General features: G+C 44.5%; 1 protein-coding gene across 1 annotated transcript; it reads left to right on the top strand.

Annotated features, from left to right (window-relative positions):
• Nucleotides 1–10,693: 10,693 nt before the first annotated feature.
• LOC147433373 (L-type lectin-domain containing receptor kinase IV.3-like) lies at nucleotides 10,694–13,095 on the top strand. Its single transcript, XM_086492956.1, has one exon. The coding sequence runs from the start codon at nucleotides 10,918–10,920 to the stop codon at nucleotides 12,949–12,951; it is 2,034 nt and encodes a 677-aa protein (XP_086349082.1). The 5' UTR covers nucleotides 10,694–10,917; the 3' UTR covers nucleotides 12,952–13,095.
• Nucleotides 13,096–13,775: the final 680 nt, after the last annotated feature.

The raw sequence follows: 13,775 nt of genomic DNA, 5'->3' as shown, positions 1-13,775 counted from the left end.
TGTAATTTCACCACCTACAACAATGTTACAAATAAAATCATGGGAGAGTACCTTACCACCCTTGCAACTAGATGATACACATAGGGCAATCAAAAACTATTGGTTAAGACCTTCACCCATAACAACCTAGAACAATTGGTTCCAAAAGGTGACGACATCATTCCAAAATGTATGATCTACCCAAGGAATGGGGGAGTGTTTGCTGACATCCATCATTCACTTGTTTCCCTCTCAACCTTCCTCCCTGCCTCTCAATCTCCCAATTTTAGGGAATGTATATATACAACCCTATACTCACAAAAAAAAAAAGTAGAAGAGCAAGCGTCCCCAAACAAACATCTGGAAACCTACAAGTTCTATACATAGCACAAAATCATAAAAACACATTATGCACAAAGACACGACTTTTTGACGCGACCCTCGTAATATTTACACTCTAATCATCATCTATTTGTGTGTACAAATATGGCTAGTATGCTAGAGTCATCCACTTTTGCCTTGGGTGAGAGGTACCCTTGTTACTTTTCAAGAGTGTTTCAGGGGGTCTTTTCGGTGCTTGCCTATGAATGGGATTTGGTAGGTACGCTAGCATGTGAGAGAATTTTTGACGAGTTAGAATGGCTCATACGTCTCTTGACCACAACTGTTTGACCACAACTGATCCATACTTAGTAAAGAGCGTTTCTCCCATTGCACAAGCCTACCCTTTTGACCAAGATGACTATAGGCGTCTAGTGACCTTCTTAGTAAACATTGGTGCCTTTGATGATGAAGAAGATTTGCATGATTACACGGATGGCACATATGGTCTCACGGATGATGACTTTGTTTTTCTCGACGATGAGGATAGGGGTTTAGCCTTAGGGTTCCCCCCCAATCTCTACAATATCCTATTCCCTTGACTCTCTAGGGGGAGTGAAAATAATTAGGTGGGTTGGTACCTCTTCCCACTGATGTGCCTCTGGAAGGTGGATGCTTGGTGGTGACTATTGTGCAGTTTGTGACTACATAAGGATGCCTTTGAAGGAAAATGACAATGGAAGTTTACATGTTACAACAAATGTTCTCCATTATATCAGGTGTACTACTTCCTTTTATCTATGCTTCCACAATTACATGCCTGCATCTTGTCATTTGAGTTTCTAACAATGCATAAAATTTATGAAGTTGTGACATTGCCAATTTAGATGCTATAATTGTTTCAAACTTCTATTACCTTGTTCTTCTCTTTGAGTTTGGTCTATTAGTTGGCTTTAAGTAGGTATCAATACCTTACGCTAAACTAGGCCACTTAATTGTTGACTTTAATTCCTAAATAGTCTATTAATTGTAGTAACTTTAGTAATGTTTTAGGCTATGAGGATATAGTTCTCTCTAGCTTATTCCACCTAAGTGTGACTTATGTTGTGGAAGTCCATGTGTTAAGATGGTATTTGAGACCTCGAGTGCCCCAGCTACTTGTAGCAACTATGACAACAACAAAAAAGAAAAAAGAAGAAAAAAGAGAAAGCAAATAGCAAACTTCCTGGTATTTTATGTTGATCACACTTAAGTGGTATAAGTGACAAGATCACTACTCTTTAGACCTCGACGAGCATTCCTAAGTTTAACTTCTCTTTAGTCAACATTTTTTAATTAATCTTGGTCAATATAGTACTTACTTTAGCCCTAGCTCTTGTGTACTTCTCTTAGAGTCAACCTAATAGACCTTAGCTCAATTGCATTTCATTCAGGTACTACGCTTGTTCTAGTTAGCAATGTTACAATTCATGAATTTTTTTGCATTTCCTAGAATATCATGTATGCATCTCACTTATTGCACGCCTACACATGCTGCCTTTGAGCTTTCACAATGTTGTTTTTCTTCTGACATAGGTACTCCTATTGTGGATCCTGATGTTGTAGTGTTATATTCCGAGGGCAGAATCTACATCAGATAGGGGGGCATGTTAACCACCAGCGTCCACTTCTAGTAGTCATGGGCCGACGGGCTTGTCGGTCCAATAAGAAAAGGGTAAGAGTGATCGTTAATGAGAGGCGCACTCTAATTGGAACATTCAAGGGTTAGTTGGCTAAGCATGGGCACCCAAGTGTGAATGGCGGAGCTCATATAAAATTCAAAAAATCATTCATTCTCTCATTTGTGCAATTGAAGAGTGCTCTTGCTCCATATCCATCTTCTTCTTCATCTCCTTGTGTGTGTGTGTGTGTGTGTGTGTGTGTGTGTGTGTGTGTGAGAGAGAGAGAGAGAGAGAGAGAGAGAGAGAGAGAGGGAGAGATAGATAGAGAGAGAGAGCATTGCGACGGCACGATGGTGGCAAGGCAGTTGAGCGCAGCACGGCGGTAGCTCCCTCTTCTTCGCGTCAAGGAATCGTCCACGAAGGTGAGCATAGGGAGGTGAATGACACACCCTTGCTCTCTTGAGCTTGCTAGATTAGTCTGGTTGTGTGCTTGCAGCCATTTGTGGCTCACATACAGTGTACGGCAAGTCCTTTGCTTTGACACGTACGGCAGATGCACACAATCATCTTCTCCAGAATGATAACCATTCCTTAGTGAAGGAGTACGAGCGGAAGTGCGACGCGAGAGAGAGTGCGAAAAGAAGAGCACGACGATATGGTGAACTCGCTCTACTGTAATGTGTAGAGCATAGTGAGTTCTTATTAGGTTTTTACAAAAGAATATGTGTACATACCTGGCGGCCCGTCCACTTACCTGGGCGACCACATTGGGCTTTATACCCCAACAACCTCCCACTTAAAGTCGAATGTGGTACTTTAAGTGTGAGAGAAGCTACTATACAAGCTAATATACAAGAGATGTAGATAAGTGATGTACTACCCTACAACTAACTGCTTGCGAAAATGCGCAAAGCTCTCTGAGGGAAGTCCTTTTGTAAGTAGATCAGCAGGATTTTCTGTGGTGTGAACTTTGACAAGCTGAAGTTGCTTATCCTCGAGCATTTCCCTGATGAAATGATACTTCACATCCACATGCTTTGTCTTTGAGTGATAAACTGGATTGTGAGCCAATTGTATAGAACTTTGACTATCACAATATAACACAGGCATCTCTTCTTTAATTCCCAAATCTGTTACTAGTCGATTAAGCCAAATTGATTATTTGCATGCCTCTGATGCTACAACATATTCAGTCTTTGTAGTAGACTGAGTAACACAATCTTGTAATCTAGAACGCCATGATACTGCTCCACCAGCCAATGTAAAGACATACCCTAACGTAGACCTTCAGTTGTCTAAGTTACCTGCATAATCTGAGTCTGTAAAACCCTTTACACTTAGCTCCTGACTCCCATAGCATATACGCATACTCTTTGTAGCTTTCAGGTATCTCAATATTCCTTTCACTGCCTCCCAATGTTTCTTGCCTGGGTTTGACATGTATCGACTTACTACTCCCACTGCAAATGCAATGTCTGGGCGAGTAGCAATCATTGCATACATCAAACTACCCACTACAGATGCATATGGAATCTTATCCATTTCAGCCTGTTCTTCCTCAGACACATGACAATCTTGTTTGCTAAGTTTCACATATGGTGGCAATGGAACACTCAGTGCCTTTCCCTTCTCCATATTGAAACGTTGCAAAACCTTGTCAATATACTCTGTTTGAGATAACCAAATCAACTTCTTTGATTTGTCTCTCTCAATGCGCATACCAAGTATATGACTTGCCTCACCCATGTCTTTCATGTCAAACGATTTTGCCATCTTTGACTTCAAAGCTGAAATTTCTTCCAAGTGCTTGCCAGCAATCAACATGTCATCCACATACAAAATAAGGATCAGCCAACTGCCATCCTTAGCCTTCTTTGTATATAGACAGTGATCGAACTCACTACGTTTGTAGCCTTGAGAAAGCATAAACTTGTGGAATCTATGGTACCATGCCCTCGGTGATTGTTTTAAGCCATAAACACTCTTTAACAACTGGCATACCCAATCTTCCTTGCCTTTCTCAACAAACCCTTCTGGTTGCTGCATGTAAATTTCCACATCTAAATCACCATGCAAGAACGCTGTCTTGACATCCATTTGGTGCAACACCAAATCTAATATGGCAACCAATGCAATAAAGCATCTCAATGTAGTCATCTTGACCATCGGAGAGAAGACTTCATCAAAGTCAATGCCTTGTTCTTGCTTAAAGCCCTTGGCAACAAGCCTTGCTTTGTACTTTGGCTGACTATCATGAGCGGTGATCTTATACCTGTAAACCCATTTACAGGGTAGAGCCTTTTTGCCCCGTGGTAATTTAACTAGCTTCCATGTCTGGTTTTTATGCAGAGCTGTCATCTCTGACTGCATGGCCAATTGCCAATTCACGGAGTCCTTCATTTGCACTGCTTCCTTGTAAAATGAAGGCTCATTGCAATCAGTCAACATGACATAGTTCATAGATGGAACAAACCTATCAGGAGGTCCCGTGACACGTCCAGATCTACGCACAATAGGTGGCTCAGGCTCGGCCACAACCTGTGGTTCCACTCTATCCTGTCCTTGCTCCTCTTGAGCCCTGAAATTTTGTCTTGCACATGCAGGTCCATCTTCTTGGAAGACAACTCTTCTAATCTCCTCAACCCTCTCTGGTTTAGAATGATATTTGGATTCATTAAAGTGAACATCATTGCTACGGACAACCTTTTTGGATTCGAGATCCCAAAGTCTATACCCCATCTCACCAGAATTACCATAGCCAAGAAAGATGCACTTTCTACTCTTTGGCTCAAGTTTGTTCCCAAATTCCTTTGGAATGTGAGTATATGCCTCACAGCCAAAGACTCTGAGATGCTTGTATGAGGGCATTTTGCCTGACCATACCATCTCTGGCACTGAATCTTTCTGCAAAACCTTGCTAGGAGATCTATTTACAAGATGAACAGCTGTTGATACAGCTTCAGCCCAAAACCCATTTGGCAGCTGTGCATTAGACAACATACTTCTGACCTTCTCTTGTATGGTCCTATTCATCCTCTCAGAAACACCATTTTGAGGAGGATTGTAAGGAGCAGTAAGTTCACGTTTTATACCTTTTGACTCACAAAAGTCCTGAAAGGCCTTTGAAACATACTCTCCACCATTGTCAGTGCGTAAGCATTTAAGCTTCTTGCCACTCTGATTCTCCACAAGTGTCACAAACGTTTTGAAAACACTAAACGCTTCATCCTTGTGCTTGAGAAAGTAAACCCATACTTTCCTCGAGTAATCATCTATAAATGTCATAAAGTAAGAAGCTCCCCCTAGAGATAGGTTAGGCATAGGTCCACACAAATCACTATGAACAAGTGCCAACTGTGTATCTCTTCTACTGCTTCTATGCTTATGTGGCTACTGTGTTTGCTTACCATACAGACAATGTTCACAGAATTCAAAATCATTAAATGAAAAGCCAGGCAAATAACCAGAACGAGACAAGATTTCCATTCCCTTCTTGGACATATGTCCTAACCGGCTATGCCACAAAGAAACGTTCGGCTGCTCGGGTACATTGATTACATTTTTAGAGACATGTGATACATAAATCATGTAAACTCCTCCAGACTTTACTCCATGTGCTACTGTCATAGAACCCTTGGATATCTTCCACATGTTCTGTCCAAAAAAGGTGACGTAGCCAGCATCATCAAGTAAACCTGTGTTGATCAAGCTCTTTGTAATTGCGGGAACATGTCTCACATTCTTTAGCGTGAAAGAAGAGCCATTCTGAAACTTCAATTGAACATCTGCAACACCTAAGATCTCACATGTCTGCCCATTGCCTAGCCGAACATGATCTTTAGTGGTCACATAAGAGGTAAGCCACTCCTTGTTTGGAGACACATGAAGTGATGCCCCTGAGTCTATAATCCAGTCACTCAGTGCATTTCCATCAGATGCTGTAAGAAGAGCTGAGTCCATTGTATTCTTCAATAAGTAGATGTCTCCTGACACTAGACTGTCATCCTCTGCAACAGTGTTTGTCACATTTATTTCTTGAATCTTCACTGAGGACTTGTTCTTCTCACCATGGTCTTCAGCTTTCTCTTTGCCTTTTTCTGCTTTCCATTCTCTGCAGTCTCTTTTCATGTGACCCTTCTTGCCACAATGGTAGAATTCTATGTCACTCTTGCCTTTTGCACTGTGGGACTTGCTACGAGACTGATTCCTCTTTCCACCTTTGTACTTTTCTTTGGTCCTTCCCCTGACAACTAAGGCTGTTCCTTTGCCTTTGTCCATTGTCTTTCTATTGGTTTCTTCAGTAAGCAGACTTCCTTCTACACCTGCTATGTTCAAACCATCTGGAGGTGCAAAATTACTCAAAGCTGTGCGAAAAGTGTCCCAACTTTCCGGCAATGTGATCAACAGGAACATAGCTCTAACAGGTTCATCAAACTTGACACCTTGAGCTGACAACTGACTATAGATTGTGTTGAATTCATTCAGATGATTAGACATAGGTGTCCCTTCTTTCATCTTCAAGTCAACAAGCTTCTTAAGCCAGTATACCTGTGAAGCTGCACTCTGCTTCTCATAAAGATCACTCACCTTTAACCATGCTTGATAAGCCGACATCTCGTCTGCTACATTGAAGTAAACGCTTTCTGCCAAAGGCAGCATAATGGTAGAAAGTGCCAATTCATCCATTTCGTTCCATTAATCTTCGTCCATATCTTTTGGTTTTATCCCCTTGAGCTTTATAGGTTTTATCTGCTTCTTTTGTACCAACACGTGCCAAATCTGCTTCTTCCACAATGGGAAATTGGTTCCATCCAGCTTCTTGATATTGTAAAGAGCAGTGTCCGGTGATCCAGCCATAGCTACGCTTCACAGTAGTTTACTTTCCTGGGAAAAATTCGGCAGAGTTTCCCCTGTAAACTGGCCTCTGAACCAATATCAACCTGTCAAATGAACCAAGAAAGCTTCAGATTCTGCAGAAATTTTGGCAGAGTCTCCTTTGTAAAATGGCTCTGGTGTACTAAAAACAGACCAAAAAACAGCTCAAAAAACACTGTCTCTCTGACACTATAAGCTGCGGGTAAACCTGTCCTGCAGCTGTACTGTCTCTCACTGTCCTGTCACTGTCTTGTAAGCATAGACTGCGACAATGCCTCAAAGGCAGTAAAGCAAAGATGCAATCCCAACTGTCTACCTCACAGTCAATACATCCTAGCTGCCTATCTAAGGGTGCTCGAGGGATCGCTCCAAGACCTGTATCACCGAAAGGATCTCAACATTCGAGAATCCCCCAACTCAATAAAACCTCACTCGATCCTCAACAAAGGTTGCAGTAAATCTGACAGTACATAGACTTCCCACAAAGTCATACATCCACAAATTTCCCACTGTATGCTGTAACCGCTGCGGCGGTTGTTTGCTGCGTGACTCACAGCCAGCAAACCCTCAACAGACATACATCATCTTTGACAATACATCCCATGTGGAATTACCTGAAATGTCTGGATGAAATTTGGAATATCAAGCAGCAAACACAAGCTACCTGATGAACTAGTGGATGTCGCCTACAGTCTGTGTGTAGATGCGCCCGTGTCGTATGTGACACGCCTCCAAGAACTGTGAGCCGTCCTTTGATGTGTAGACAACCACAAATCAACACTCTGGGAGTGTCGATATCCTCAGCACCTGCAGTCGTAGGCCGAAAACCCCAAATTTGCAAAGTCGGATTTGCACCCGTCGAGACCACGTAGTCGAAAATGGCCTGCGTAGACCTTTGTCGAAGCCGAACAGTGGCCGAGATGACCTCAGAATGAAATTCTGACAACACCGAGTCCTTCGGGCATTCCCACGAGATTTGGGGCCGCGTCTTCGCCTGTCGAATTTCACTCCAATCTGAGTTGGTGACTCTAGCCTCCTGCAGTGCTGCCCCGAGCCTCGATCTGAGCTCTGATACCAGTTGAAGGAGTACGAGCGGAAGTGCGACGCGAGAGAGGGTGCGAGGAGAAGAGTACGACGATATGGTGAACTCGCTCTACTGTAATGTGTAGAGCATAGTGAGTTCTTATTAGGTTTTTACAAAAGAATATGTGTACATACCTGGCGGCCCGCCCACTTACTTGGGCGACCACATTGGGCTTTAAACCCCAACACTTAGCTTCATTCTGGGAATGCTTGGACATGTTCTACAAGGCCTCATGTTCTCAAATCAATCACAGCAAGACAGGTATTCGATCTTCTCTCTCTCCCCTCCCGAACTGGATTGTTGGCCAGGGATGCAAGATTCTGCAAGACGGAGTTATATTCTGTTGGCTAGGCATCCCTTTTAGGTTCAGAGTAATGCTTGGGCAAAGATGGCAATGGTTCCTTGAGAGATTCTCCACTAAGCTCAACAGATGGTTGGGGTTTCAAGCAAACATAGCAGGACGGTCTATAGTTGTTAAGCATTTTCTTTCTAGCTATGTGTTATTCTTCCTTTCTTGCTGGCGTCCCTGGATTTCCACTTGAAGAGCATTATCAAAGTCTGTGGAAACTTTTTATGGTTAGGGGATCCGTTCAAGAAAGGAATGGCTAACGTTCAGTGGAACATATGTTGCCTCCCAAAGGAGGAAGGGGGATTAGGCCTTACTAACATCACGGCTTGGGCGGATAAACTTGCAGTCAAACTAATCATCAGAGCTCTTAAGCAAAGAGAAGAAGAGTAGGCGGTTCTACTATTCAGGAACCTACACAAGTTCAAGATCAGTTAAAGGCTGGGAAAGCCTGACGTGGGTCACCATCTTCTTTGGTGCAAATGAAATTATTGCTAGCGGATCATATCTTGTCAAGTCACTGTGGAACTTGTGGAACTGATACAAAAGTCACATCAAGGTCAACTAGAATTCCAAGTATAATTTCCCCCTCAGAGGACATGATTCTCTCTGGTGGTCTCTCCCCCCTATTCCCCCTATCAGCCCACAACAATGCTGAACAGCAAGAAGGATTCACCGTAAAGGTCTTGTTAAATGGCAAGACCTGTGGCACAGTACTGAACATAGGTGGCTCACTGATACTGAGCTAATCCACAAGGCTTGTCTCCAACCTCGGGAACTGAACCTAATAAAAGCTAGGAGAGCTAGCTTCCCCAATGCATCAGAATGGATGTTGTCCCACAGTACTCCTCCCCTAACTAAGGCCATCTACTAGAAGCGGGGGAGTATGTTCTCCCACCCACCCACCCTCCCTTCCCCCTATTTTGCCTACCCCAGTTCATGTTCTGCTTAATGCACGTTGGAATGTGTCTCTGGATAGGAAGCAGTGGCATTTAAAGTTCACTGTTTGGAACAGATAGAGGAACGCCAGCTAAACATTCCGTTCTGTTATGGTTAATCTTGCATAAAGCTGTTTGGACAGGTGGTCGTATGCATAAAGCAGGTTTAGGTTCGTGCTTATGTGTTAATGCCAAAGGGAAGTGGAGGATATCCCTCACCTGTTTATGAATTGTATAAAAATTCAGAGAAATTTGGCTCCGCTTTATTCTTCACTGGGCTTTGGCCCAAATTGGAAGTAGGTGCTACTGGGAGATTCGGTCTCCACCTTTTCAGTTGTATGGATAGGATAAGGGGTGAATTTTTATGGGTCATCTGGAAGGAGAGGAATAACAGGTTGTTTGACAACTCTTACCAGTCTAAAAGTCTGAGAGCTGTGTTTGCTAATCTTAACCTATAGGTTAACCTTTTATGGGGAAAAAAAAAAGGTCTGCACATATTGTAATCGTGTAATCTAGGGAAGTGGCAAGTGATGAGGACAAGGGGACTGTAAAAATTTTATTATAAAGTCAAGTGGCAAAAGGGATGTTATGCGGGCCCAAGGGGTACAAAGGATTCTATTGTCATGCAAAGTGGTTAAATGAAAGGTTTAAATACTTGAAGGGGGGAGGGGGAACGTGGGCCTGGGTGGTAGCTATAGAAATTGGGATGTAAATAATAACCAAGGGATCGATCAGCATGGTTCCCTTAATGTTTGTCTGCTTGTAGCCTAGGTGGTGGATCGACGTGACTAAAGGGCATGGGGTCTTCAATGAAGACCCCATCATGAGATCGAACGGCAAGCAGGGCATGCAAGCATCTCGAGGACAATCGATGGCCAACAGAAAAGCAAGGTCAACGCCCCCCCCCCCGCCAAGATTCAAACCCATAACTTGGGCCATGGCAGCAAGATGAGCTAACCATGCTGGCGTGTGCACTTCGTTGCCCTCCTGTTGCAAACTAAGTACTATATGGTGAACTCTTGTAGAGAAAAGTAAAGCAGGACACAGAAAGTAAACTCGAACATGTTCGTCTAAAATCGAACGACTGAGTCTATCTCGCCTTTTGCGCGCATACTCCCTTGCCATGGATCCCATGACAAGATCTTCATTCAAGACCCGGTGCAGTGTTAGAAAAAACCCGGGGTCGTGTTTTAATCGGCTAAAATCCTAAAATTCCGGTTAGATTTTGAGCTTGCCTTCAAGAAAACCGGGAAATTTTCACAAGTTTTAGTGTAATTACCTGCAAAAGCTTCAAATTTTGACCTGAAAACGTTTGTTCTTATTTTCTTCGGTTAGGAAATACGTCCGGGACTCCCGGTGTTATTTAGTCCTGATGGATGGGCTCGAGCTGGGTCTCGGACTCTGGGGCCCTCGGCCCTGGTGTGACAGAAAAGAGCATGCAACGGAAGGGGGAGGGCCGGCGGGGGAGCTTGACTTTGACTTTATCATATTGCAAAGGAAGCTACGCCCTCTCTCTATGTCCTCCTCTCTATGTGTGTGGCAGGGAGCGTGTGCAATGTGCATTGTGCTGTTTTCTCTCTCTCTCTCTGCGCGCGTGCGTACAGACTCCAGCGCTCTCTCTCTCTCTCTCTTTCTCGTCTGTGCAGTGTGCATGCGCGCGCGTGTGCAGTGCTTCTTCTCATATATCTATCCACCCCCCTTGCTTCCTAATCCATGGCTCTTTCCTCCTGCACCAGCTCCAGCGCCTCCCGCCCTCCTGTACATTTATATCTCTTCCCTCTCGCCCACCTCCTAATTCTGATATTCTCCTCCTTCCCGGCCAGCTTCTTTCCTGTCGCTCACAGCCTCCAACTCTCCTTCCTAACCTTCCACCCCAATTATGACCAGTCCCTCCAATTCTCCACAAACTCCAATGTCGATAACCAGGCCCTCCAAATCACTCGCAACTCCGGATCCAGCGATGTCTCCAACAGCTCTGGCCAGATCACCTACTCCCAACCGATGCAGCTCCGCCACAAATCTTACAACTACTTGGCCTCCTTCAACACGTCCTTCCTCATCAACATGGGACCCATCATGGGCGGCGGCACCCCCAACTCCGGCGGCGGCATGACCTTCATGCTCAGCTCAAAGCCAGCTATTCTCAATCTCCCCAATAGCTTTGGCCAATGGCTTGGCCTCTTTGATTCCCAGGCTACTCTTCAGGAACAGCAGGCCCAGGTAGTTGCAATCGAGCTCGACACATTCAAAGATAGCTTCGACCCCGATGCCAACCATGTTGGAATCGACGTCAACGGCAGTGTCCGCTCCATCTTCACCATGTCCCTCAGCCCTGAAGTTATGCTTACAAACACATCAGCATTGTTAGGCATTAACACCAGCGTCTGGATCGATTACGATGGCCATCTCCGCACCCTTGATGTCTTTCTTGCCAATCAAGGATCGTACCTGTCAAAATTAAAGCCCACGAAACCCGTTATTTCGGGCTATTCCATCGACTTGAGCGATTACCTCCCAGACACTGTCTATGTGGGCTTCTCTGCTTCGATGGGTACAATCCTAGAAGCCCACTGTGTCATTCAATGGAATTTCAATTCAAACGAATTCCCAAAAACCATACCTCTTTCCACCATATTAGGCTCCACAGTCGGGGCTCTTGCCGCTCTAGTCTTGTTGGTTGTAGGGCTAGTGGCAGTATTGCGCTGGAGACGCCGGAGAGCAGAGGGTACTCTGGACATGAATGATCTGACAAATCTACAGTATGGACCGCAGAAGTTTCCATATAAAGAGCTTAAGAAGGCCACGAGGGGATTCAGTGAAGATTGCAAGCTAGGGCAAGGTGGATTCGGAGAAGTGTACAAGGGTGTGATAAGATCCAAGGATGGGACACAGAAAGAGGTAGCAGTGAAATGCTTGTCTCATAGATCAAAGCAGGGGGAAAAGGAGTTCAAGGCAGAGGTGATGAGCATGGGGAGGATGAGGCATAAGAATTTAGTGCAGCTATTGGGATGGAGTTATGGGCGCAGGCAGTTGATGCTGGTGTATGAGTATATGCCAAACAGAAGCTTGGATCAATGGATAGGGGAGGTGGCAGAAGTGTTGGGGTGGGAGAGGAGGTATCATGTAATCAAAGGGGTGGCAGCAGGGCTACTCTATCTGCATGAAGAGTGGGAGAAGGTGGTAGTTCACAGGGATTTGAAGCCAAGCAATGTGATGCTGGATGCGGAATTCAATGCTAGCATAGGCGATTTCGGCCTGGCAAAGCTTTTCGATTTCGAGGAAGACATCTTGCAGACTGCTACCGTTGCCGGAACCCCGGGCTACATCGCCCCGGAGTGCATAGACCAGGGCATCATCAGCAAGGAGGTGGACATCTATAGCCTGGGTGTGCTTGCCATCGAGCTTGCCACCGGTCGCCGCATCTCCACAGCCTTTCTCCAATCTCTCTCGCTCCTCTTCAAGAATTCGACCCTTGAAGAGGCTGCCGATCCTCGACTCGATGACCGCTTCAATCGCATCCAGCTGGAGCTTCTGCTAAAAGTAGGCCTGGCATGTTGTCAGCTAGATCCCAGCGCACGCCCCACCATCCGTGACATCGTGCACACTCTTTCGACCTCCGGCACTTCCCCCATCTTATTAGCCACCCCTTCTATCTCCTCTTTCTCCAGCGGCCACCCATCTCTTTCTCATGCACATATTTTGAATTCTACTTCCTTTATCAGAGAAATGCAGTTTACAGGTCGGTAGAGCATGTATTCTACATAGGTCTCATCTAAGTATATATACACTTTGAATATTGATCCCGTTGTATATTGATTTCACTATCCCTCCTTGTACTAGATGTGCTGGCTTCAGTTGAAAATCCTCACATGAGCCATTTCAAAGAGTAAAGCCTAGTATTAAAGAGCAAGGATAATGCATAGAGTCATTACTCTAATTAGGTATTTAGGGGTAAGTATGATTGTGTTTCACACTTGGTTAGGTAGTCTATGAGTATCCACGCAAAGCTTCAAAGGCTTGTGCATGGCTAGTGGCTAGTATGACCAGGTTAGATGACACATGTATTGCACATGGGAGTTTTGGTATCACATGAAGCTCAAAGTTGCCATGACATCTCTTATATCGAGATCAAGGGAATGATAAGTCCATTTGAGGTGCATCTGCAATATGGGACATTTTGCACCTCTTTCCAACAAGAATTTCTCATCATCCCACAAATAGATCGAGTCCCATTTCCATAACCTTCTCCAATCGATTTGTGTGGGTGCCAAACTAGTTAGCTAAAAAGAATAATCTTGTGAACAGTGTGCTTTTTTGGCGAGCAATTCATGGTGAGCATTGTTTTGGAATCCGGTGAGCACATTCACTAATATGCCTTTTCTCCCTATGTCTGGCACTCTCTCTCTTTGCTAGACACGAACATGCACGTCCGCTTAGTCACTCACTCTCTCTCTCTCTCTCTCTCTCTCTCTCTCTCTCTCTCTCTCGCTCGGAAAATGCTATCCTTTTATCTTTTTACATGTATGTTACATGAGTTGATCCAATGGGTATCACACTTGCAGCCTCTTGAT

The sequence above is a fragment of the Adiantum capillus-veneris genome, chromosome 20 (assembly GCF_014529385.1).
Source record: "Adiantum capillus-veneris isolate H3 chromosome 20, ASM1452938v2, whole genome shotgun sequence".
NCBI lineage: Eukaryota > Viridiplantae > Streptophyta > Polypodiopsida > Polypodiales > Pteridaceae > Adiantum > Adiantum capillus-veneris.
Note: the sequence above shows the minus strand (reverse complement) of the source record. Positions and strands in the feature narration are given on the sequence as shown.

Excerpts from the sequence above, each read along its gene's own strand:
- LOC147433373 (XM_086492956.1), top strand. The coding sequence starts at position 10,918 with ATGGCTCTTTCCTCCTGCACCAGCTCCAGCGCCTCCCGCCCTCCTGTA.